At 44.2% G+C, this 26,984-nt stretch overlaps 1 protein-coding gene across 7 annotated transcripts in view; it reads left to right on the top strand.

Annotated features, from left to right (window-relative positions):
* LOC135514990 (protein phosphatase 1 regulatory subunit 12A-like) overlaps positions 1-26,978 on the top strand; it is a 77,555-nt gene extending 50,577 nt beyond the window's left edge. For 2 of the 7 annotated variants that reach the window (XM_064938764.1, XM_064938766.1), the window contains exons 11-26: positions 1,342-1,433; positions 1,876-1,995; positions 2,559-2,711; positions 3,082-3,249; positions 3,481-3,642; positions 4,452-4,542; positions 5,169-5,348; positions 5,540-5,741; positions 10,298-10,428; positions 10,866-10,931; positions 17,337-17,353; positions 17,658-17,778; positions 17,904-18,008; positions 18,111-18,158; positions 21,296-21,346; positions 25,754-26,978. In XM_064938764.1, coding sequence (XP_064794836.1) covers positions 1,342-1,433; positions 1,876-1,995; positions 2,559-2,711; positions 3,082-3,249; positions 3,481-3,642; positions 4,452-4,542; positions 5,169-5,348; positions 5,540-5,741; positions 10,298-10,428; positions 10,866-10,931; positions 17,337-17,353; positions 17,658-17,778; positions 17,904-18,008; positions 18,111-18,158; positions 21,296-21,346; positions 25,754-25,840 — 1,794 coding nt within the window. In that variant the 3' untranslated portion in view covers positions 25,841-26,978. The other 5 variants (XM_064938765.1, XM_064938770.1, XM_064938768.1 and 2 more) reach the window with 5 other exon arrangements.
* Positions 26,979-26,984: the final 6 nt, after the last annotated feature.

Here is a 26,984-nt window from a genome sequence, read left to right on the forward strand (position 1 = left end):
CTCAATTGGATTCAGGTCTGGGGAACGGGCGGGTCAGTCCTTAGCATCAATGCCTTCCTCTTGCAGGAACTGCTGACACACTCCAGCCACATGAGGTCTAGCATTGTCTTGCATTAGGAGGAACCCAGGGCCAACCGCATCTCATCTCGGTACCTAATGGCAGTCAGGCTACCACATGGAGGGCTGTGCGGCCCCCCAAAGAAATGCCACCCCACACCATGACTGACCCACCGCCAAACCGGTCATGCTGGAGGATGTTGCAGGCAGCAGAACGTTCTCCACGGCGTCTCCACTCTGTCACGTCTGTCACATGTGCTCCGTGTGAACCTGCTTTCATCTGTGAAGAGCACAGGGCGTGGAGAATTTGCCAATCTTGGTGTTCTCTGGCAAATGCCAAACGTCCTGCACGGTGTTGGGCTGTAAGCACAACCCTCACCTGTGGACGTTGGGCCCTCATACCACCCTCATGGAGTCTGTTTCTGACCGTTGAGCAGACACATGCACATTTGTGGCCTGCTGGAGGTCATTTTGCTGGGCTCTGGCAGTGCTCCTCCTGTTCCTCCTTGCACAAAAGCGGAGGTAGCGGTCCTGCTGCTGGGTTGTTGCCCTCCTACGGCCTCCTCCACGTCTCCTGATGTACTGGCCTGTCTCCTGGTAGCGCCTCCATGCTCTGGACACTACACTGACAGACACAGCAAACCTTCTTGCCACAGCTCGCATTGATGTGCCATCCTGGATGAGCTGCACTACCTGAGCCTCTTGTGTGGGTTGTAGTCTCATGCTACCACTAGAGTGAAAGCACCGCCAGCATTCAAAAGTGACCGAAACATCAGCCAGGAAGCATAGGAACTGAGAAGTGGTCTGTGGTCACCACCTGCAGAACCACTCCTTTATTGGGGGTGTCTTGCTAATTGCCTATATTTTCCACCTGTTGTCTATTCCATTTGCACAACAGCATGTGAAATTTTGTCAGTGTTGCTTCCTAAGTGGACAGTATGATTTCACAGAAGTGTGATTGACTTGGAGTTACATTGTTGTTTGTGTTCCCTTTATTTTTTTGAGGTGTGTGTGTGTGTGTGTGTATTATGCACACACGCACACACGCGTGTGTGTCCAGCTGCTTGGACATATAGCACGATTTGAAACGGATGTCATCATTCATAGGAAGTTGATGGTTCACCATTCCAGACTGTTTTGATAAGTTGCGTTGCCAGGTTGAAGTTGAAATCCACTGTCGGTTGACAACTGGTTTGTTGGCTGGGGGACAATGCATGAAGAATGTTAGTAGATGTAGCATGTGTTTAGGAGCTCAAGCAAATGGCTCCAATGTTTCATGTGCAGGAAAAAGACAAAGGAACCAGACTTGCCTACGTTGCCCCCACCATCCCCAGGAGACTGGCCAGTACATCAGACATTGACGAGAAGGAGAACAGGTGAAGTGCCAGCGTGGTCCCTCCGAAGGGAAAAGTGCATAGACAGGAGCACCACCTGCTGTTCACTGCTGTGTGTTACAGGCCCAAAGCAGCACTGCATGTTGTCTTTATGTAGCTGCTCTGCTGCCTCTGAGTACTTCAGTTTACAATGAAAAATCTATATATTTAAAAAGTGGCCTCATACATATTTCTTTGAAGTGTAGGAATTAGTTACATGAAAATTATATTCTCAATGTTCACATTTGGCCAGCGTCAATCAGATTGACTATCTAGAATATAATGTTACAAATATCGATCATTGTTTCTTTGTTAGTCATTACTGATTTACATTTGGGCACATTTGAGGATTTATCCAGTATTGATTTGTAGCACAAGGCTGCGGGTCCTTGTCAGCATATTGTGGAGCCCTGGGTGCTAATGTAGTGTGTGGTTCCAATCCCAGGGACTCTGCTGCTAGTCTGGTACGTAGCGGCTCCTACACCAGGAGACGCTGGGACGATGAGCTGAAGAACAGTGAAGGAAGCGCTTCCACCAACCGAACAACACCCAGCTATCAGCGCAGGTTAGCCACGCTTCACGATATGCTACCCCTCATTCCTCAACCTGACCGACTCACTACACCAGATCAGTGCACCATCTTCCATTCATTCAGTACTAGTTCTGGGCATACTAACAACATCGTGGAGCTATCCAGTTCCACTTCAGTTGCCTCTTAGTAGTTTTGCTCATTCCTCATGTCAATTTGATTTCGCACTGTCATTTGACACAAGTGCACGTACATGCTTAACATGCAAACATCTACTGAGAAAATCCATGCAAGTCAGTCCAACACCTCTGTCACAAATGCCACAGTCTCCTGCATGACTGTACTAGTCCTGTCGGGTTTCTGTGCCTTTAGTTTCTCTATACTACACATCAGGTACTACATTACAATCTGCCATTGCCACTCTCTTACAGCCTGCAAGGTTCCAAAACTACATTACCCAGAATCCATCACTCCGGCCCTAGAAACTTAGACATGGACCAAGTGTGTCAGTTTAGTTTTTATACATGTTATGTAAATGTGTGTGGTGTGCGCCCCCTTGCTAACATGCCTATCTCGCCCCCACCTCCACACACTGCCAGCACGTCCCACACGCTAACGCTAGGGCGGAGCGGCAGCACGCGGGACGTGCCAGCCAAGTCCTCATCCGCCTCCAGCTTGGACCCTAACACCTGTAACACTAAACCCTGGCAGTCACCCGCCTCCCACTACCAGTCTTACAGCATTTACCGCAGGTATACTACCAGCCCCCACTGATCAACAACCTCGATCTACCTCCACTGTCTCTGTCACCTGTCTGTCGGTCTCGGCTGCATAAGTGTTGTGTAGTTTCATGCGTCTTTGACTGGTGTTCTCTTGACCCTCCCATCAACTGAAGAGTGATCAACCCCATTTTGGAATAATGGGTAATGGCTAATGGAGAGGAATTCATCTTCAAAGGCCACAGTGTTAACTGTTTTTGATCGCCTAGTTTTCATAACGTGTCATTCCTTGTATGGGTAATGGGTCCTCTCCTGTCCAGCTGTCCAGCCTACCTTTCACTCTCCTTCCCTCTTTCCTGTTCTCTCATTTCTTATCTGACTGTTGTTCCACTGGTATCCACAGTGGTTCCTTTGGCAGGAGGCAAGAAGACTTGGGTTCGACCACCTCTTCCTCCACTAGCACCACCACAACCACCTCGTCTGTTACCTCGCCCACCGGCTTCCGTGACCGCAGCCTGCTCTCCAGCCTGGGCTCCTCCACCCGCACCGGATCCTCCAGCCTCACCAGCAGGTACACACACACACACACTCAGGGGTCTCCCCAAAGAATGAAAGAGGGGCACTGCGCCACTATGTAAAATAAGTACATCTTATTTTATTATCATAAGGCCATTTAAAAAAAAATCTAGATTGCAGGAAATGTCTGTTTCAGGTGTTAAAAAAATTCTGGGAGAACCCTACACACATGAATGTAAAAATGTTAGTCATATTTTGAAGTCCTGTGTACAATTGTGTGGATCAGGTACTGGGCAGAGGAGAGTGCGGAGAGGGAAAAGGAGCGGGAGAAGGAGTCTGCAGCAGTCATCCCTACGATTAACACTGCTTCTACCACCACCACCACGTCCACTACTGGCACTATCATTGGCTCTGACGGCAGGGAGAGACGCAGGTCCGACACGCGCACGTACGCGCACCCCCCGCCTACACAAACGCACACACTCTGAAATGCAAACATGGAAACACATGGATGCCCACACGTGACACCCACAGGGGAAAAACAAGGATATCACTGATAGGCAATGTGTGTATTATTTTACACAAAGCTCATGTTTCTTCTCTTGTTTATGCAACTAGAAACAATTTAATAACTGCCGTCTCTCAGCAAGCGGAATATCTTGAAGCTAGCAAGATCCTGTGCTGTTTGAGATTGCATTGCCTCTATTTGAGAATTGGGTGTGATCTCCTACAGTGTGTACACACTGGAGGAGGAGGAGTGGGAGTCTGTTAAAATGAATGGGGTTAAGAGCACGTCTTCCTGTGAAATCACTGCTGCTGAAAGAAGCCACCTGTTCTGGGAGGGTTCTAGAACCCTGTCTGCTTCAGAAAGTTCTCCTTATAAGGAAGATGGGGTTTCTCAAGGCCTAGCCAAGGCTCACAAGTGATTGAGTTGATATTTTTGTGTGGGATGAAGGAACACGTTCCGTCTTCAAAGAGAACATTACAATTACCTGTCTTGTTGCTCGCTCAATATTTGCAATATTTTGAGACTAACGCTAAATAAAAGGTGAAAGGAGATTAAATATCTCCATAGCTGATAGTACAATAAGAATATGGTTGATTAAATGATGAGCAGAAAAAACACTTGGATGTTAGATTTGTAATTTTAGATTGTTGAACTGTTGAAGTAACTACCATGTCGATCATCGTTCTGTGTGGCTATAGCTTGTTTTTGTTCAAGGTCATACCTCACGCCTGTCCTTGTTTGTGTTGCAGGTCGTACCTCACCCCTGTCCGGGATGAAGAGTCGGAGTCCCAGAGGAAAGCCCGCTCCAGACAGGCTAGACAGTCCAGACGGTCTACCCAGGTTAGTAAAGACGTCTGTCCTCACTGCTTCTAAACTGGGCCGAAATGGCCAACCAAATACTTGTCGATAAATGCAGTTTCAACTGAGTCACTTCTTATTGGTCTTTGTAATGGTTGGTTAGTCCATTTCTCTGCTGTATGTCCTACAGAAAAAGTTATGTACTTGTTATCAAGTATTCTGCCTTTAATGTGGCTTGGGGTAATATAGCTGAACTGATTGTTGTTAAAAAAAATTAAAAAGTTGCCAGTTTTTGTGGAAACATAAACATTGTATAAATTGGCAAACATTCCTAAGCGTGCCGAGTTTTAATGAGATTGTTTACAAGCCGTAGGAAACTGGGCTTGGTTCTTTTCCACGCTGTCACTAATACTATCTGAAATAACTAAATATGGTTCAGCTTAAAATGCCCTGTTAAATTGTCCACTTTTTTATAACCCAAATGTTCACAGTGCAATAAGTGAATGCCTGAAATTAGTTTAACCATTTTCCTCTTCCAAAATGCAGATTTAATTCAATTTTGTAGTTTTTCCCCTCCATGAGGAAATTTTTAAATTGGCCAAAAAAAAACATTGCTCCTGCAACCCTTTTTGTCAGAGATTCACTAAATTCTCTCAATTTCCTCTCAGGGTGTGACTCTAACTGACCTCCAAGAGGCAGAGAAGACCATCGGCAGGAGTCGCCCCATACGGACCCGGGACGAGGAGAAGGAAGAGAAGGAGAAACAAGACAAGGAGAAGCAGGAGGAGAAGGAGACTGGTGAAACCAAGGAGGACGACTACCGGTCGAGGTACCGCAGCTTCGAAGAGGTATGTGATGGCTTCCTCGTTATTTACAATGCTCTATTATCCACCTGGAAATACAACATGAGTTTACTGTTGATGTGTAAATTGACCATCACTTTTGAGATTTTATTTTGTCCCAGTTTTCCTCAAGCCCAGGTTGTTTGATCTGAAGACGGTAACCATTCCGGACTTCCTGTTCTTTCTCCTCTCTCCAGACTTACCAGCGCTACCGTCCCTCCACCACCTCGGCCACCACCCTGAGCACGGCCTCCACCCCGTCCTCTACTTCCTCTAGCTCACTTAACAGGCCCAACAGCCTGACCGGCATCACCTCCTCCTCCAGCTCCCTCAACAGGCCCAACAGCCTGTCCGGCATCACCTCCTCTTATAGCCGCTCCTCCAGGGACACTGAGAAAGGTCAGCAATGAGAGCAGACCTACGGGTTCAGATCTCTAAATACTATGGATTGTATTAAACCTCATAAACTCACGAAAAAGAAACGTCCTCTCACTTTCAACTGTGTTTATTTTCAGCAAACTTAACGTGTAAATATTTGTATGGCCATAAGATTCAACAACAGACACAAACTGAACAAGTTCCACAGACATGTGACTAACAAATTTAATAATATGTCCCTAAACAAAGGGGATCAAAATTAAGTCAGTATCTGGTGTGGCCACCAGCTGCATTAAGTACTGCAGTGCATCTCCTCATGAACTGCACCAGGTTTTCCAGTTCTTGCTGTGAGATGCTACCCCACTCTTCCACCAAGGCACCTGCAAGATCCCGGACATTTCTGGTGGGAATTTCCCTAGCCCCCACCCTCTGATCCAACAGGTCCCAGACGTGCACAATGGGAATGAGATCCGGGCTCTTCGCTGGCCATGGCAGAACACTGACATTCCTGTCTTGCAGGAAATCAAACACAGAACGAGCAGTATGGCTGGTGGCATTGTCATGCTGGAGTATCATGTCAGGATAAGCCTACAGGAAGGGTACCACATGAGGGAGGAGGATGTCTTCCCTGTAACGCACAGCGTTGAGATTGCCTGCAATGACAACAAGCTCAGTCCGATGATGCTGTGACACACCGCCCCAGACCATGAAGGACCCTCTACCTCCAAATCGATCCTCTAGAGAGTACAGGCTTCAGTGTAACGCTCATTCCTTCGACGATAAACGCGAATCTGACCATCACCCCTGGCGAGACAAAACCGCGACTCGTCAGTGAAGAGCACTTTTTTTCCAGTCCTGTCTGGTCCAGCGATGGTGGGTTTGTGCCTATAGGTGACGTTGCAAGGGGATGTCTGGTGAGGACCTGCCTTACAACAGGCATACAAGCCCTCAGTCCTGCCTCTCTCAGCCTATTGCGGACAGTCTGAGCACTGTTGGAGGGATTGTGCGTTCCTGGTGTAACTTGGGCAGTTGTTGTTGCCATCCTGTACCTGTCCCGCAAGTGTGATGTTCGGATGTACTGATCCTGTGCAGGTGTTGTTACACGTGGTCTGCCACTGCGAGGACGATCAGCTGTCCGTCCTGTCTCCCTGTAGCGCTGTCTTAGGTGTCTCTCAGTACAGACATGACAATTTATTACCCTGGACCCTGGGCATCTTTCTTTTGGTGTTTTTCAGTGTCAGTAGAAAGGCCTCTTCAGTGTCCTAAGTTTTCATAACTTTAACCTTAATTGCCTACCGTCTGTAAGCTGTTAGTGTCTTAAGGACCATTCCACAGGTTCATGTTCATTAATTGTTTATGGTTCATTGGACTAGCATGGGAAACAGTGTTTAAACCCTTTATATTGAAGATCTGTGAAGTTATTTGGATATTTACGAATTATCTTTGAAAGACAATGTCCTGAAAAGGGGACGTTTCTTTTTTGCTGAGTTTATAACCATTTTACATTTGTATAAATTATCATGGGTTTGAATGAGAACACTTGGAATACAGTGATAGCTATTCAAAATGGTTGCTGCCATTTGATGTGTCAGTATGATAAGTATGTACTCGCATACCGAACTGTAAGCATTCCGGACACACTTTCAGCAGTACATTGATTGACTGAGTAGACACACATATACGCACAAATATTATACTGAGATACTCCTGCTTTCAACAGCAGACCTATTCATTGAAAATTAGAAGCTTTAGTTCTACTGATGTAAAATGTATTCCCATGCTGAGGTATGGCTGGAGTATGTATCATTATTAGATATACAGTGCCTTCAGAAACTTATTCTACATTTTGTTACAGCCTAAATTCAAAGTGGATTAAATAGATTCTCACCCATCTACACACAATATCCCATAATGACAGTGGAAACATGTTTTTAGAAAACGTGTGAAAATGAAATACAGAAATATAAACGCAACAATTACAATTATTTTTACTGAGTTACAGTTCATATAAGGACATCAGTCAAATTAAATAAATCTGTTAGGCCCTAATCTATGGATTTCACATGACTGGAGGGCATAGGCCCACCCACTGGGGAGCCAGGCCCAGCCAATCAGAATGAGTTTTCCCCCACAGAGGCTTTATTGTAGACAGAAATACTCCGGTTTAATCAGCTATCCAGGTCGCTGGTCTCAGACGATCCCGCAAGTGAAGAAGCCGGATGTGGAGGTTCTGGGCTGGTGTGGTTACACGTGGTCTGCGCTTGCGAGGCCGGTTGGCCATACTGCCAAATTCTCTAAAATGACGGAGGTGGCTTATGGTAGAGAAATTAAAATGTATTTCACTGGCAACAGCTCTGCTGGAAATTCCTGTCCCTAGCACACGGTGCACCTGTGTAATTATCATGCTGTTTAATATGCTTCTTGATATGCCACACCTGTCAGGTGATTGGATTATCTTGGAAAATTAGTAATGTGCACAAATATTTTACAATTTTAGAGAAATACGCTTTTTGTGCATATGGACATTTCTGTGATCTTTTATTTCAGGTCATGAAACATGGGACCAACACATTACATGTTGCATTTATATTTCTGTTCAGTGTGAGTTTGTGTTCACACCCCTTTGCTATGACACTCCAAAATGTGCTGAGATGCATCCAATTTCCTTTGATCATCCTTGACGTCACAACTTGGAGTCCACCTGTGGCCAATTCAATTGTTTGGACATTATTTTTTAGAAAGAAAAACAGGTTTATATAAGGTCCCACAGTCCATGTCGAAGCAGAAACTATACCTTGACGTCCAAGGAACTGTCCGTAGCGCTCCAAGATAATTGTGATGAGGCATATATCTGGGAAAGGTTATAAAACAATTTCTAGAGTTTTGAAAGTTTCCAAGAGCACAGTGGTCTCCATTGGGAAATGTAAAAAATAATATATGGAACTCTGTCTAGAGCTGGCCTGGCAGACCAAATTGAGCAACCGGGCAAGAAGGACCTTGGTCAGGTAGGTGACCACGAAGCCAATGACCACTGACAGAACTACATAGTTCCTTGGCTGAGATGTTAGAACCTGCCAGAAGGACAATAGTCTCTACAGCACTTCACCCATCTGGGCTTCATGGGAGTGGCCAGACTGAAGCCACTCCTGAGAAAAAGGCACATGGCAGCACGCCTGGAGTTTGCAAAAATGCACGTGAAAACCTTAAGAGCATAAGGCAAAAGATTCTGTGGTCTGAGACAAAAATGTAACACTTTGGCCTGAATGCAAAGCGCTATGTCTGGAGAATCAGGCACAGCACATCACCCGTATAGCACCATCCCTACTGTGAAGTGTTGTAGCAGCAGCATGCTACTGGGATGCTTTTCAGCTGCATGGCCTGGGAGACTGGTAAGGCTAGAGGGAACAATGAATGGAGACGTACAAGCATATTCTCGTCGAGAACCTGCTTCAGAGTGCAAATGGCCTTAGACTGGGGGACGAAGATTTACATTCCAACCGCAGAATGACCCCAAGCATACAGCCAAAGCAACACTGAAATGGCTTCAGAACAAGAATGTGAAAGTTCTTGAGTGGCCCAGCCAAACCCCAGACTTAAACCGTGGAAAAACTTGAAGATTGCTGTTCACCGCCACTCCCCATCGAACTTAACAAAGCTTGAGATAATCTGCAAGGAAGAATGGGAGAAAATCCTAAAATCCAGAGGTGCAAAGCTAATACAGGCACCGAAGACTACTCACAGCCAAAGGTGCTTCTGCACTTGGGTGTGAATACTTACGTATATTAGTAAATTAAATTAATTTCTGTATTACATTTTCAATAAATCTTAAAAAATATGTTTTCACTTTGTCATTATGGGATATTTTGTGTAGATGGGTGAAAAAAATGATCAATTGAATACATTTTGAGTTTGGCTGTGGAAAATGTGGAATAAGTCAAGAGGTATGAATACTTTCTGAAGGCCACTGTATCTAATAGCCACCTGAGCACAGAACAGTTAACCTGAATTCCACCCAGGCAGGGAGAGGATTGAGTTGCCTAAAAATGAAATGCCTTAAATGAAACATGACCTTGATTCTCAATGCTCGCTTAACCTGGAAGCCAGGCGCACCAATGTGTCGGCGGAAACACCGTCCAACTGATGACTGAAGTCAGCTTGCAGGTGCATGGCCCGCCACAAGTAGTCCCTAGAGCACAATGAGACGAGGAAATCCCAGCCAGCCAAACCCTCTCCTAACCTGGATGACGCTGGGCCAATTGTGCAATGCCCCATGGGTCCTGGCCCGGCTGGGATCAAACCCGGGTCTGTAGTAGCACCTCAGGCACAGCATCGCAGTACTATGTGCCACTTGTGAGGCACAAAGCAAAGATTTAACTTAAGTTTTACCAAACTAAGCTTTGATGGAATGAAACTTTGATCGGCACATACTGGCTATAATGAACACTATTGATGAAGGACATGCTCATTTATTGGATGATTTTGATTTGACAATGTAAACAGGATACAGAATTGGAATTGACCCCCAAATGTGCTGGGTCAGGTGCATGTGTCTCACTCAATCTCTCTGTGATTGACAGAATCAGACAAGAAGCAGCAGGAGGAGGAGAAGGAGGGAGAGGATAAGTCCCAGCCCCGCTCCATACGGGATCGCCGGCGGCCCCGTGAGAAGAGACGCTCCACCGGGGTGTCTTTCTGGACCCAAGATGGGGTTTGTGACATACACACTGACACTTTAATGTGGACATGCCTCAAGTGTAATGATCAGAGCCCACTTGACCCACCCATAAGACAATAAGGATACATGTCAGTTTTGAGGTAAAAAGCCGTTTTATAGATTTAGCAGTACAACTACTCTCGAGGTACTACCCTGAAGTGCACCTCATGAAACACCTCTGGATTTAGCTGATTGGGGCGGCATCCCCAAGCTGACAAGGGGAAAAAAAATCTGTCGTTCTTTCCCTGAACAAGGCAGTTAAACCACTGTTCCCCGGTAGGCCGTCATTGTAAATATGAATTTGTTTTTAACTGACTTGCCTAGTTAACAAAACAAAACAAAAATGGGGAATTGCAGCCAGGCTATGGATTTATTCTGAGGATAACTGTCCCGGGGCTGTTCCTGACCTCCTTTCCCTCCTTGTATTCCAGAGTGATGACAATGACCCAGACCAGTCGGCGGACTCAGAGGAAGGCAGCATCAAGGGTGAACCTCAGGTAACCTCAGTCCACATGTAACGGATGTGAAACAGCTAGCTTAGTTAGCGGTGCGCGCTAAATAGCATTTCAATCGGTGACGACACTTGCTCTGAGACCTTGAAGTAGTAGTTCCCCTTGCTCTGCAAGGGCCGCGGCTTTTGTGGAGCGATGGGTAACGACGCTTCGTGTGCAGAGGGTCCCTGGTTCGCGCCCGGGTATGGGCGAGTGGACGGTCTAAATTTATACTGTTACATTGATGCTGTTGACCCGGATCAGTGGTTGCTGCGGAAAAGGAGGAAGGTCAAAAGGGGGGTGAGTAACCGATGTGAAACGGCTAGCTTAGCGGTGCGGCTTTTGTGGAGCGATGGGTAACGATGCTTCGAGGGTGACTGTTGATGTGTGCAGAGGGTCCCTGGTTCGTGCCTGGGTATGGGCGAGGGGACTGTTTAAAGTTATACTGTTACACACACAACCATGCAGAAATAAACCCACAATAGTTGCTGTAAAGAGGTCATTGGAACGCAGGATGCAGTGACACCCTCATTGCCGCAAATTCAACAAATCTGATCAAACTAAGTGGATATTCCGTATTATATGGATTCATTTGAAACGGGCTCACAAGGTGGTTACTAAAGTCTTATTTGGATATATTTGGCTATTTTCACTGCATAACTTTTAGAAGTTGTCCCGTTTCACTTTTTGAAGAAGTGAATGCTAAATGCTAACGCACATTTTTTTATGTGATGGTTGCATAGCTAGCATTAAGAAATTTGTTATGGGAAGTCAGTAGTTTTTAACTGAAAGACGTATCTACGTTAGTGTCAGTCTGTGTATGTCATGAACCCCGTTGATTGATGACATGGACTTATATATTGTGCTTGACCTCCTTAGTAGTATTATGCTCAGATTTATACCTCAACATATTGTGAAATATACATAATAAACAATAGCCTAAATATAGGCTGTTTTTGCTGGGGGGAAATGAGGATGTTCCAGATCTTTCCACTACTTGTTTCCATGGCATTCCATTGACTTCTTTATCGCAACTGTGGTCCAACCTCCAAACTAAAGGATGATTTAACTTTTACCCAACTAAACTTTGATGGACTGTAACTTTGTCGGCAGATACTGACTAATGAACACTATTGAGGAAAGACATGCTCATTTATTGGGTGACTGATAGTTTTGATTAAACACTTGATCTTTAGTGATTGGCCAGTGTTTTTTTTTTTTGTTTTGTTTTTTTTTACCCCAATCAACTTTTTTTGCTCTTTTGTCTAGTCACGACCAAGCAAGTGCCTCTGATTTTCCTTGATTTGGCCTATTTTGGCCAGCTTTGGTACTGTAATGACTCCCTCTTTCTGATGACTTTGGGTTTAATGGTTCCTCCTTTCCTGTGATTGTCCTGTCGCTAAGGTGACCTCAAACGCAAAGCACTGCACCATAGTAAGTTCCAAAACAAGCCACCACACAAAGAAAATGTGTCTTGTTTATGTCAAAGGTTGAACGTACAGACAGTTTTCACTATTAGGAAATCTATTCTGCGAATGGAGGAGAAAATATTCTGGACTAGTTACTTTTTTGGGCAGTAATGGTAAATTACATTTTTTAAAGGTTTTATTTTTTCACGTGCAGTGAAAAATCAGACTTCTGCCATCAACCAGGACTTATTTTTAGTGGACATCTCCCTGTAATAATAGATAAAGAACCCCCATAGAGTTCCTTTGTAGCTTTGGGAGAGGTGAAGGTTGGTGTGTGGGTTGGGTTGGGCCTCTTTGTATGTAAGGAGAGCAGCATTTTATTTATCTACAAAGGACTCATGCAGAAACTTCCTATGTCTACTGTATCATCATTGATTCAATTTATACTTGGAAATCACCAAACCCAGTCTCAGGCTTGGATGCTACTGGAGGCCCTTTCGGTCTCCAGAGTTGAGTAAAGCTGCTTTGTTCCACGTAAGTCGCAATAAAAAACAACTTACAGAGCTCTCTGAAATGAGATATTATCATCATCCTCTGTCAGTTTAGATAGATCTGTTTTAATACTTTTTGTAATTTTGTATATTTTATCTGATGTATTTATTCAGAGTTCATCTATAAGAGACCTTAGTCATAACGAGACTTTCTTGTCAAAATAAAGGTTCAATAATATGGAGTCTCCCTGGCTAAGTCTTCCTGTTTTGGAAGGGGTGTGTCCTGTGCAGTACTGCGTAGCAGACAGTGATGTGGCCAGGCACTTGGCTGCAGATGACGCACACAGTGGGAGGAGGGCAGCTGGACGGAGCAACCAGCCAGAAGCCAGCATATCTGTTTGTTGAAGGTTGCACATTGGGGCGTGGCCTGAACAGAACACCAAATAGGAAAGCATTCAGGAAGAGCTGCTCCCTCCTGGCAGAGTTGATTTGGGTTTCTCCCAGGGCTTGGAATTGCCAGGGACCTCACGATACGATACTTGCCGATACGATATGTATAGCGACTCTCTCGATTCTATGTGTATTGCGATTTGATGTTTCAAACTATTTTGTTCACTATATGTCTGGTACATAGAGATGAGAGCACATGAGAAAATAACCTTTGAACAGTCATTGGAAATAAAAGGGCTGAAAATATTTTGGCTCACCATTTAAGAAGATGGAGAACAAGCTATAGGATGAACAATACAAGAGTTTTGGTTCAGGTACAGTCAACTAATGTCACCTAGCAATCAGGGTTGAATATTTTACAAATGTTCCATCCTGAGAATAAATCACTTTTCTCCCGTGTAACCCAGTATTTCCCCGTCAACCGGAAGTGTCATTCAAAGCATATAAATAGGCCTATGTCTGGTTATGATTAGAGCTTTGATTTGAACATTCAAGCCTGATGCAACCTGAGCCTGATTAAATGCATATTATGAGCCCTACATTAAAGACAGGCCAAAATGATTGGGACGTTATCCAATACGTGCACATTACGCACGACAGGAACGCATAGAAGCACGCAGATGTAGCTGTGCTATGGGTAAATAAATGGCACTGATCTTTTCAGTGTGAACTGTATTACTGTGTTGTATGGACTGGCATTACGCACCTTGATCAAACCATGATAAAGCAGGGAGAGAACATGCGATTCTGGTGCAGCACGTTGTGGCCTCCAAAGTTACAAGTATAGGCTAGCGAATTGGATTGACCTTTTTTGTAATAATTCCTCTGTTATTAGCCTACCTATTTCTCTCTCTAGTGTTGCTTCATTCCTTCTTCGCTTTCAACAGTTAAATGAAATACGTTGTCATAATTCTAATGACATGCTTGAGTAATATAGGACGAGAATTAGATGCAGAAGGTGTTCCCTTCGCCACGAGGTTTGAATGGTTTATGGGTCTGAATAAATTACTTATATAGTCTAGCGCATTCGCTCTTTCAAACCACCCATGAGTTCTGCTGGCTGCTGTATTTAACATTCAGCGAGCAAGAGTCTTGTGTCCCTCTTCGAGTAGTCTATTTTTATAAGAAATGCAACAACAAAATATGTCCAGCAAGGTATTCTAGTCTAGCTAAGGATACTATTTTTTTTTAAACCAAGAGTCCAGCAAGTGGAGCACAGGTTTGCCTATTGCGCAAGAGACAGTCTAAAAGTTAGGTTATGCATAGTAAGCGTCTATCATTCATTACCAAAATATAAGGCTAATGCTGCATTGAATTTATTACTTGAGACTAGGCTAATATATATATATAGATAGATAGATAGATATTAGATAGATAGATATTAGATAGATAGATATTAGATACAGTGGGGCAAAAAAGTATTTAGTCAGCCACCAATTGTGCAAGTTCTCCCACTTAAAAAGATGAGGCCTGTAATTGTCATCATAGGTACACTTCAACTATGACAGACAAAATGAGGGAAAAAATCCAGAAAATCACGTTGTAGGATTTTTAATACATTTATTTACAGATTATGGTGGAGAGTATTTGGTCACCTACAAACAAGCAAGATTTCTGGCTCACACAGACCTGTAACCTCTTCTTTAAGAGGCTCCTCTGTCCTCCCCTCGTTACCTGTATTAATGGCACCTGTTTGAACTTGTTATCAGTATAAAAGACACCTGTCCACAACCTCAAACAGTCACACTTCAAACTCCACTATGGCCAAGACCAAAGAGCTGTCAAAGGACACCAGAAACAAAATTGTAGACCTGCACCAGGCTGGGAAGACTGAATCTGCAATAGGTAAGCAGCTTGGTTTGAAGAAATCAACTGTGGGAACAATTATTAGGAAGACATACAAGACCACTGATAATCTCCCTCGATCTGGGGCTCCACGCAAGATCTCACCCCGTGGGGTCAAAATGATCACAAGAACTGTGAGCAAACATCCCAGAACCACACGGGGGGACCTTGTGAATGACCTGCAGAGAGCTGGGACCAAAGTAACAAAGCCTACCATCAGTAACACACTATGCCGCCAGGGACTCAAATCCTGCAGTGCCAGACGTGTCCCCTTGCTTAAGCCAGTACATGTCCAGGCCTGAAGTTTGCTAGAGAGCATTTGGATGATCCAGAAGAAGGTTGGGAGAATGTCATATGGTCAGATGAAACCAAAATATAACTTTTTGGTAAAACTCAACTCGTTGTGTTTGGAGGACAAAGAATGCTGAGTTGCATCCAAAGAACACCATACCTACTGTGAAGAATGGGTTGGAAACATCATGCTTTGGGGCTGTTTTTCTGCAAAGGGACCAGGACGACTGATCCGTGTAAAGGAAAGAAGGAATGGGGCCATGTATCGTGAGATTTTGAGTGAAAACCTCCTTCCATCATCAAATGCATTGAAGATGAAACGTGGCTGGGTCTTTCAGCATGACAATTATCCCAAACACACCACCCGGGCAACGAAAGAGTGGCTTTGTAAGAAGCATTTCAAGGTTCTGGAGTGGCCTAGCCAGTCTCCAGATCTCAACCCCATAGAAAATCTTTGGAGGGAGTTGAAAGTCTGTGTTGCCCAGCAACAGCCCCAAAACATCACTGCTCTAGAGGAGATCTGCATGGAGGAATGGGCCAAAATACCAGCAACAGTGTGTTAAACCTTGTGAAGACTTACAGAAAACGTTTGACCTCTCATTGACAACATAGGGTATATGACAAAGTATTGAGAAACGTTTGTTATTGACCAAATACTTATTTTCCACCACCATTTGCAAATTAATTTAAAATCCTACAATGATTTTCTGGATTTTTTTCCTTCTCATGTTGTCTGTCATAGTTGAAGTGTACCGACGATGAAAATCACAGGCCTCATCTTTTTAAGTGAGAGAACTTGCACAATTGGTGGCTGACTAAATACTTTTTCCCCCCACTGTATAGATATATATAGATTTAGATATTTAGATATCTCATCAATCTATCTTGGATGCAATTTGAATAGAATTGGAGAGTGAGAGTGCCCGCTCGTGCGTTGATGTAAAGCAACAAACGATATAGGAGTTTTAAAACGCTGCAATAAAACATTTAAGCTTTACAATTGAAAAAATAAGTTGACTCCTGAAAAGCCAGATGTAAATTGCAGTGTGAAGTGAAGCATTTAAATAAATAACATATTTTTTTACGACTTGATGACTTGATGACTTGATTTGAATTTGTCAAGATATATCACAACCTGAGAGAAGTAGGTTAAAACATACTTTGGTGTTTTTCTTAAGCAGTGTGTTTTTCTTTTCTGGAATTCAACCAGTTGTACATGTCAGTTTTCTTCCCCTTCACTATTTTAATCTCTGTAGCTAAGGTCTTAAAGATGTGCAGACACACAAGTGCTTTTCCTGGCATTCGGGCTCCTTCAGCTTCAGGAAGCCAACAGCAATTTGAACACTGCTGTAGGCTTGGCCCTCTGACCCCCATCCCGCCTGCTCTGAGGCACTCTGCTAGAGCCGCGGGAGCTAGGAGATGCTGGGGTTCAGGGGCAGCCCCTTAAGGCACTGGCAGGCTTGGCAGCCATTCAGGAATGTCGGGGGTGGGGGGGCTGTTGCAGTGCAGAGTGGTCAGGTGCTATGAGAAGGGAGAGAGGCTCGGCACTGAGGGGGTAGACACTGATTGGTCCAACATCTAGCCTTGTCAACTCTTTGCAAGTCAAGGAGGCAAACCTTTGTGAAGCCAAGGAATTGACTAACCTATCAGTACATTGAATTTAGTATTTACAAAAAGAATGGACAAAAGAATGTGCAAGGAGAATAGAATGCCACCTTAAACATCCTGTTTTCAGTGTGATGTGGCAAACATTCCCCAGCAGAACAACCAAAACCCTCAAATGCACTCTAATTGATAATCTACATTCCAGGCACTGCACTTGTCTAGACAACAGGAAAACTGCACTGCTCTGAATCTCTCATGTGGATTTGCTTGATGTAACATCGTGTAAAGACATTAAATCACTTCTGTTTTTCTTTTCACAGAGTGACCGACTGTCCAGGTATGTGCCAAATTCAGTTTATTCTTCAGATCTTTCCAAATGGCACCCTATTCCCTAATATAGTGCACTACTTTTGACAAGGGCCCATGGGGCTCAGTGCACTACTTTTGACCAATGTGGAGAATAGGGTGCCATTTGGGAATGCATCCTTCCGGTCTACTACTTAACCTTCACTTGCGGGGCTTGTGCCACTTTGGACCAAATAAACCATTGACAACCTGGTATATGGCAGTGTAAATATTAGACATGGTCGATAAGATACTGTAACTGTAGAGCTAAGTATCAATGCTTTTATTCTCTTCAGGAATGAGAGCAACACTTCCTCTTCCGACCGCTACGACCACTTGGGTAGCCGTGGCTACGGCGAGGGTCGCAGGTCATTCTCAAGCAGGCTGGACCGAGACGATAGCACTGACTACAAGAAGGTACTGGAGCTTCCAGACATTCACCTTCTACCTTAGTTAAAATCACACCAGACTCAATAACACCACCATAGAAATAGTAATACTTCCCTGTGAAGTTACTTTTTTCTGACTGTTTCTCCTCTCAGCTTTATGAGCAGATCCTAGCTGAGAATGAGAAGCTGAAGTCCCAGTTACGTGACACAGACCTGCAGCTGAATGACTTGAAGCTACAGCTGGAGAAGGCCACACAGGTGAGGCAGTTGGGAAATTAGCATGTAGCATTAGGATCACTCATTGTGAATAAATAGGACTTCCTCACTAACTTTGGGTTATCGACATTGCTTTTGTTACAGAGGCAGGAGCGCTTTGCTGACCGGTCGCAGCTTGAGATGGAGAAAAGGGTAATGATTATTAAGTGTTATGTTTTTAACTTAATTAATAATTTTGCTCAACAAATGAATGAACTCACAATAATGAGTTGTATGTATGAAAGGCACTTATAAATACAATTATTGGTAATGGTGGTGGTTAACAGCGTGGTAATCAATGCCAACTGGTTTATGTCTGAAGGTTACAAGCAGGCCCCAATTTCAGCTGGGTGGTATGGTCTTATAAACCTGACTACTTTCTCCAGTCTACTGCCTCTCCTGCTGACTGGCTCACCATGCCCTTATAGTTGGCTGGGGGCGTGCCACCCCACCCAAGCACGAGCTACCTACCTTCTCTCACATGTTTTTGAACATTTTTAGCCAGTGTGTGTGTGGTCACTTCTCCAGGGTTGTTCTTTTTGCATAGTGTGTGATGGCGAGTATACATGATGGATTGTTTCAATGGAAATGTTATCTTCTGCATGTGCTTTTTGCCATTTTCCAAGTGTTCACTCACATCACCTTAACGACTGACACAAACATATGGGGTCAACATCACGCCATATCTATTGATTTCAAAATAAAATACATTGTGAACATGAAAAATAAAGTTGAATTGTAAACATTGTATTTTCAAGGACGGGTAAAATAATGGATGTTGAAATCAAAAACCAATCAATTGAAAGCAAAATGTATAGAATTCTATACAAAAATAAGACGTCAAAAGCAAAACCCCAAAACTTGTAAGCAAATAATTTTAAAGCTGGAGCAAAACTGACAAATTATTTTTTTAAAGATTTGAAAACGAATGCAAAAAATATTTTTCCATGAAGCTTTCCCAGCAACCAATCCTATAGAATAGAATCCTATATAAATCGGTTTTGCCTACCCTCTTGCCTGCATGTACTACCTTTTTTGTTACGCTACTCGTATCTGCTTTCACTGCCAGTCTTTTCGATTGCGAGTTTTGGCATTATTTTTCCGTGAAGGGCGGGGTTTAGAGGGCGGGGTTTAGAGGGAGGCGTATTGGTCCGCTAGTTTTGGAGTGACTGTTCGTCCCAATCAATGAACAGGATAGATGGGCTTTTTTTCTATTGCCTCCTTACGTAGACAGTCTGACGTCACCTCGTTTTAGCTAACTTACTTCAAACTGTCAGTCACGGGTCAATAATGTACGGATATTAGACTCATGTCTGTCTAATACATTTAATGACAAACCGTCTTACTACTTAGATAAACATATGAATTACCTGTCGCACAACGTTCGGTGCAGGTGTTGGTAACTAGTTTACTACTACACCTGCAACTACACCTGCGCCGTAGTAAGACTGTATGTAGATGGTTTGTTTGTCATAGTTTTGCTCTCGCTTTAAAATGATTTGCTTACACGTTTTGGTTTTTCTTTTGATGTCTTGTTGGGTTTTTGATTTCAACAGCCATTATTTCAACCGTCCTCAAGTAATGTTTACATTCTCAACTTTAAGTTCACGATTGATTATATTTTACGCATATGGCGTGAAATTGACCCCATAGAAACAGCACCTTAACGACTGACCCAAACATCTCCTTCACGACAACGGGCACATGCAGTTCGCATGGTGGCCAAGAGAAAAACTTTCTCCTGAACTCCCAACATATTGCATGAGTGATTTACTCATACCCTATTATATTGCTTTAGTCTGCTTAAAGTCCATGTTGTCACCGGATTTTAGATGGCCTTCCCCTGGCATTCCTTAGTCAGCATACCTCCAGACATTCACAGCTTGGGTCTGCCTTTGTATTGTGCCTGCCAGTATAGCTGACCATTACCCATGTGTCATTTCAGTAACTTGTCATGTTTAGATAACCACATCAGGAGAAGATGGGACATGCAGCACTAAACATGTTAGGTCTTTTAGATTAGTCTCCATGGTTCTGGCTTTGACATGCTTCACAGTCATGCGTGTACCTCACCCACTCCTCTCGCCTCTCTTCATGTTGCTCCTCAACCTGCATCTGTTATCTGACGTTCACACCTCCTCTCCACCGGCACTGGATATAACTGCAGCTCAGACCGTGTCAATTTAGATGTAGTCTTTGTTTTAGTCTTAAAATACCTTTTTAGGCTTAGTCACATTTTAGCCACATGGTGCATTTTTTAAAATTAAATAATGAATATGAAGGCTGCCTCTAACATTGATTGTTGTGGCAGATTGTAACTAATGCCAGCCATAATTAACCATAGGCTATTAAGCCTTGGCTACCGGTTAAACCATTTACAACTGATTTTCTCCCCATCATACGTGGTTTCTTGAAAAGGGGAGAATTTGAGCTTTCCAGAAATGTCAGTTTTTTTACCGTACTCCTAATATTCAACAAAAGCATTCGTTTCTCCCACAGGAAAAAAGCAACCACTTGTGTTTGAGCACCGTGGCTTGTCAGCAGCAACACAGATGAATAAAGGGGAAAATAGAGGTTCTGATGTGATCCAAGCAAAAATAGCCAACATGAAATTGAGTAAACATTACTGTTTCTAGTTGAGTTCAGTTAAAAGTCAAGTGTTCTGGCACTTGGCTTCACATCAGTTCAAAATATTGACGAGTGATTGAAGTGACCTGGGTAGCTGAGTGGGAGGAGAGCTGGGTAGATCAGCTCAATCAGACTATGCAACTGAAAGATGTCAATTCTACAAACAAACAAGTCCAATCCTCAGCATGTATGCATGTAGAATATTTAATGCAGTCCTCTCTTTGGCAGAATTCACGTCTTTCATGTTCCGCGGTCTGCAGCTGATTTAGCTGATCTGTCCAGCTCTTCCACTCAGCTCCAGGTGGTCACTTCAGTCACTCGTTGACCTTTTGAATTGATGCGAAGCCAGGTGACACTTGACTGCCGACTGTTGCAGCATTTGCACCGTGGTCCGCATGCCATGTCAAATTAAATGTACATTTGAGTCACAGAAGTCTCGTCACATTTTTGTTGACTAAAATGACAAGTAAATTGGAATAGTCAGGAAAAATATGGTGTAACAGCCGAGCTGTGGAGCCGAGGTGTGAGGTAACATAACTGAAGCAGTTTGTGGGAGCCTGTATGCGGTGGTTGTGTTTGTGGCAGTGTTTTTTTTTTTCTCTATGCTCGTCTCCCTCTTCTTTAAACCCGGGGTTAACATCTGTTTGTCCCCCTCCCTGCAGGAAAGAAGAGCTCTAGAAAGGAAGATATCTGATATGGAGGAGGAACTTAAGGTACTGTCTCATGTGACTGGGCCCTCGGGATGTATGTAGTTGGCTGTATGGCCCTATTTGTGTGTAGGGCACTAGAAGGTTTTGAGTGACATAATTGCATATTGCCCCTTTAAGATCAGGAACAGCAGTCAATATTCTGTTGTTAAACTCACTATACTTTAGCTGGACCACTACTGTACTAGATTAGTATGTCCTGCTGAAATGTATTGCTGAACAGTTACTATACAGGTTTGCGTTTTTGCACAAAGACTGCTATTTTTCTCTCTGCCACAGGCCCAATGTGAGGAGGGCTGGAGGCAATTCAATGTCCCGTTTTGATCAACTCTGTTGCTGTGAATTATAGCCCAGTAGTTATATAACCTAACAATCCTAACAGACAGTCAGCATAGTGGTGTTGTCGGTGTTTGATTTGAGCCCCCAGTATATTCTGTGTGTATTCTGAATGTGTGTGCAGTGTTTGTCACATTCTGGGATGCTCTATATAATCTATGGTGACGTAACTAATATGCCCTTCTAACTAAGTAGATGTGAGATTGGATGTTTTCAGAAACGGGGCAACAAAATCCATTATGCCAGATTCAGCAAGTTTTCTTCCCAGCACTGCCATAATGAAGTGATTATTTCTAGGTCATAGACAGCCCAACGACCATATCTGTCTTCTTCTCTCTCTAGTCTACTCTGCTACTGTCGATTGCAATCTCTCCTACATGCCAGCCTGCCTGGAAAGCACTTGTCATTCCTCCAGTTCCAAACTCTGTCCCATTTTTCCTAATAATCTCCTTTTTCTGTTTTGTCTTCTCTTTGCCCCTCTTCTTATCCTCTCTATAATTTGTATTGCCCCCCCTTGTCTTCCATTATTACTCTCCCATCTCCCCCTTTTTTCTCTGCCTTCTGCTGGTTTGACCCTTTCTCTCGCTCTCTTTCTCTCGCTCTCTCTCCCCCTCTCCCTGTGTTGTGGTTTTCCTGCAGAACCTCCCAGAGGTAAAGCAGGTTCAGGCCCTGCGTCAGGTCAAGGAGCGGCTGCAGGCAGAGAACAGGGCACTGGCCCGCGTGGTTGTCAAGCTCTCCCAGTCAGCCTGCAGCCAGCTGCCCCCTCCGTGGACCTGTAGCCCTGCCCAACCGCTTCCCCTCACCCTCCCTTCTCATGCTCCATTTGTGCTCCGACCTCACCCATAGACAGGCAGGTCGTCCACCCCCCCCGCCCAACTACAAGGTTATCTCCTCCCCCCTGAGACTGACTCCCCCTACCTCCCCAGACCTCTCTGGTTTTCATATTGGGCAGTGTGTTTTGACTGGGCACTTTCATTTACACTACCTATTATAGTTCACAGTAAAGTTAAATGTTATTTTCAGTCAGGTAAGTATCAATTCAGGTGGTAATTTGCATATAAGCATATACACTGCTCAAAAAAATAAAGGGAACAACCAAAATAACACATCCTAGATCTGAATGAAATATTCTTATTAAATACTTTTTTCTTTACATAGTTGAATGTGCTGACAACAAAATCACACAAAAATGATCAATGGAAATCAAATTTATCAACCCATGGAGGTCTGGATTTGGAGTAACACTCAAAATTAAAGTGGAAAACCACACTACAGGCGGATCCAACTTTGATGCAATGTCCTTAAAACAAGTCAAAATGAGGCTCAGTAGTGTGTGTGTGGCCTCCACGTGCCTGTATGACCTCCCTACAACGCCTGGGCATGCTCCTGATGAGGTGGCGGATGGTCTCCTGATGGATCTCCTCCCAGACCTGGACTAAAGCATCTGCCAACTCCTGGACAGTCTGTGGTGCAACGTGGCGTTGGTGGATGGCGCGAGACATGATGTCCCAGATGTGCTCAATTGGATTCAGGTCTGGGGAACGGGCGGGCCAGTCCATAGCATCAATGCCCTCCTCTTGCAGGAACTGCTGACACACTCCAGCCACATGAGGTCTAGCATTGTCTTGCATTAGGAGGAACCCAGGGCCAACCGCATCTCGGTACCTAATGGCAGTCAGGCTACCTCTGGCGAGCACATGGAGGGCTGTGCGGTCCCCCCAAAGAAATGCCACCCCACACCATGACTGACCCACCGCCAAACCGGTCATGTTGGAGGATGTTGCAGGCAGCAGAACATTCTCCACGGCGTCTCCAGACTCTGTCATGTCTGTCACATGTGCTCAGTGTGAACCTGCTTTCATCTGTGAAGAGCACAGGGTGCCAGTGGCGAATTTGCCAATCTTGGTCTTCTCTGGCAAATGCCAAACGTCCTGCACGGTGCTGGGCTGTAAGCGCAACCCCCACCTGTGGACGTTGGGCCCTCATACCACCCTCATGGAGTCTGTTTCTGACCGTTTGAGCAGACACATGCACATTTGTTTGTGGCCTGCTGGAGGTCATTTTACAGGGCTCTGGCAGTGCTCCTCCTTGCACAAAGGCGGAGGTAGTGGTCCTGCTGCTGGGTTGTTGCCCTCCTACGGCCTCCTCCACGTCACCTGATGTACTGGCCTGTCTCCTGGTAGCGTCTCCATGCTCTGGACACTACGTTGACAGACACAGCAAAGCTTCTTGCCACAGCTCGCATTGATGTTCCATCCTGGATGAGCTGCACTACCTGAGCCACTTGTGTGGGTTGTAGACTCCGTCTCATGCTACCACTGGAATGAAAGCACTGCCAGCATTCAAAAGTGACCAAAACATCAGCCAGGAAGCATAGGAACTGAGAAGTGGTCTGTGGTCACCACCTGTAGAACCATTCCTTTATTGGGGGTGTCTTGCTAATTCCCTATAATTTCCACCTGTTGTCTATTCCATTTGCACAACAGCATGTGAAATATATTGTCAATCAGTGTTGCTTCCTAAGTGGACAGTTTGATTTCACAGATGTGTGATTGACTTGGAGTCATATTGTTAAGTGTTCCCTTTATTTTTTTGAGCAGTGTACTTTGTTAGTGCATCACCTGAAGTTTAAATATTGGACTACATGATCAAATCTTCATGCAGTTGATTTTACTTTATAATTTGATGTACTGTAAAGGAGAGTGCCCCATTTAGTTCTTTTCCCCCCAGTGTGCAGTCTTGAAGTCTTATCAAGGAGTGCCATTGTTTCGTTCCGCTTGTTTCTGGCTTTGCATGACGTGGCTTTCTTTTTGCGTCAAATGGCGGACATTTTTTTTATGGAGGACGAACACATTTCCTTTCCCCCTCAGTGTCTCTCTCCAGTCCTACCCCCATTTCAGTTGACTCTTACAGATGACATCAACCCAGCTTTGAGACCAGGTCACCCCAATACTGCAGGTTTACACTTGGTCTTATTTAATTTCCCAGTGACCTAGACATATTCATTTGGCTCTTGCTCATGATTTCAATTTCCATTACATGCCATAAGAAGCTCAGGTTGGTTGATTGTCATCTGTAATAAAATGCCTTATAGTTTTGCGGTGGACAGTTACGTTTTGCTCTTGATCTCCCTGGATGTTCAGTTGTTCCAAGAGTGACTGGGCAATCTGCCATGGTTGCTCTGCCCCAGGCAATGCTGTACTGCATGGCTTCAGGAATCTGCTTAGCCCAGTATGGTTTTAGTTGATATTGAGGGAATTATACCTGTAAGGGATAATCTTGTGACTGATTGTGATTAGTAATATTTTAATTTGTCAAACAAACTGTGTTGTATTTCTTAATCCACAACTTTTGGGCATCACACTGATGAACATTGTGTTGATAAATAGTTAAAGCAGTAGGATATCCCTTATTCAGATACCTAATAATGAGTGGCATAGGGCTCTTACTAAGTCATTTTATTGTTTCACTTTCAGACTAAACTCCCAAACCGTGACCAAGATGACAGGCAGTGGTGTAGTTATGTTAGTGAATAACGTAACTACTCTCATTGTATTAAGGCAGATGTAGCAATGCAATTATTTTCTAATAACAGTTTGGAAATTTGGTTCAGGGCAGAAATGGGTAGTGGGTGGGTATTGACTGTGAGATGGTGTTAGCTTTACACGTTGTAAGTCTACCTCACCAAGACACAGGCAAAAAACAAACGATTGCAAAGGCATTATTTGATGCTGCAGCAGTTTGTTGCTCATGCATTTTTTGCCCCTGTATGCTTCAAATAAAGGAGCACTGTTTGTGCTGCCAGGATTTGTGCAGGTTATTTGAAGAGTGTTTTCCTGGGCGCCAGTGGAGCCGCCTCTCCTGTTCTGCATGGCTATTTCGCAGAGACTTCTGACCGGAGTGTGCTTGCTCCTTTCTCAGCTAAGAAAATAAATGACGGGGGGGGGATGGTTGACTGTGGCTCGTCAAAGATGCTGATGACACACTCTGCAATTAACAGTTTCTATAACTGGGCTGGGTGATTGGTCAACCTCAACGTGTCTCTAAGCCCGTTTCCCTCTCTTTGTTCTCTTCCAGACGCTACCAGACTTGAAAGCAGACAACCAGAGACTAAAGGACGAGAACGGAGCTCTTATTCGAGTCATTAGCAAGCTTTCCAAGTAGAACATACAACACCCCCCCCCCGGCCCCCCTCCTGCGGCCCGCCCACTCCTCCATGGCAGTGACTAATGGACTTGCAACTTTTAGGTATTAATTGCAAGAGACATCAGCATCAAGAAGACTCCTTCTCCCCTCGGCCCTCCTATCCCTCTCTCCTCTACCACCACATCCTCCATGTCCTCCCTCTCTCCATTAGGTTATTCTCCACTTCAACCTGCTCTCCAGATAGAACCACTGAGTTTACATTAGCAGAGGATAGGGTTGTGAACGGCATGTGAAAGCGTTTGTGGGCGGGGAAGCCTCAACTATTTAACCAATAAGCCTTAGTTGTACATAAAACACTTGTATCGATCTCTCGGCTGTCACAGAAGGACAGTTATTTCACACCTGATTTTATTTGTGCCACAAACTCTTATTTGATCTTTTTGTTTCCATTTCCTGTTTGTTCCTCGACCTACATACAAAGGTTATGCGATGTGTAGTTGTCCTGTTCTTTCTGACCCCCTCTCCCCCAGAAGTCCTCCCCCTGTTTTTGGAGGCTCTGTCTCACAGCAGAAGACTTCCCAGTGGTACCCCCTGTCTTAGTGCATGCAACCCCTCCCCCCGACACACACCACACAAGCACACGCGCACACACCTCTATCCACGCCACTCACCCCCTTTCCATTTCTGTACCTTTGTGTGTCTCCCTCAGAGGTAAATGGAATTATCGCTTTACAGAACAGGTGGACTTGGTGGAATTTAAGCTTTCACTGTATGTGCAATATGCATTTATTTCTAATAAAAATGCTTTAATGATGAGTCCATCACTAGTAGGATTTTCACTCCATCTTTCCATCGCTCACCCCTTTCACTGACCCTCCCCCCTCTTTTCTTTAAGGTTATAGTGTAGGCGTTGGTTTATACTCTGTATTTCTCACTTCGTTTTAGCAGGTACTGAGTGATGCTGTATATACCTGTATGTATCGTTTGAGACCAGCACATGGCATGCATTTATGATTCCCGTCTGTTACTATTAAAAATATACAAACTCCAGAGGACAAAAAAAGTGTGTTTTTAACTATTTTCTTCATTTAGAGTCTGACGACATTGGATTACAACCGGACCTCTCTCTCTTAAAGGGAATGGCTGGCAGTGTTCAGTGCTT

This window comes from Oncorhynchus masou, chromosome 26 (assembly GCF_036934945.1).
Source record: "Oncorhynchus masou masou isolate Uvic2021 chromosome 26, UVic_Omas_1.1, whole genome shotgun sequence".
Lineage (NCBI taxonomy): Eukaryota > Metazoa > Chordata > Actinopteri > Salmoniformes > Salmonidae > Oncorhynchus > Oncorhynchus masou.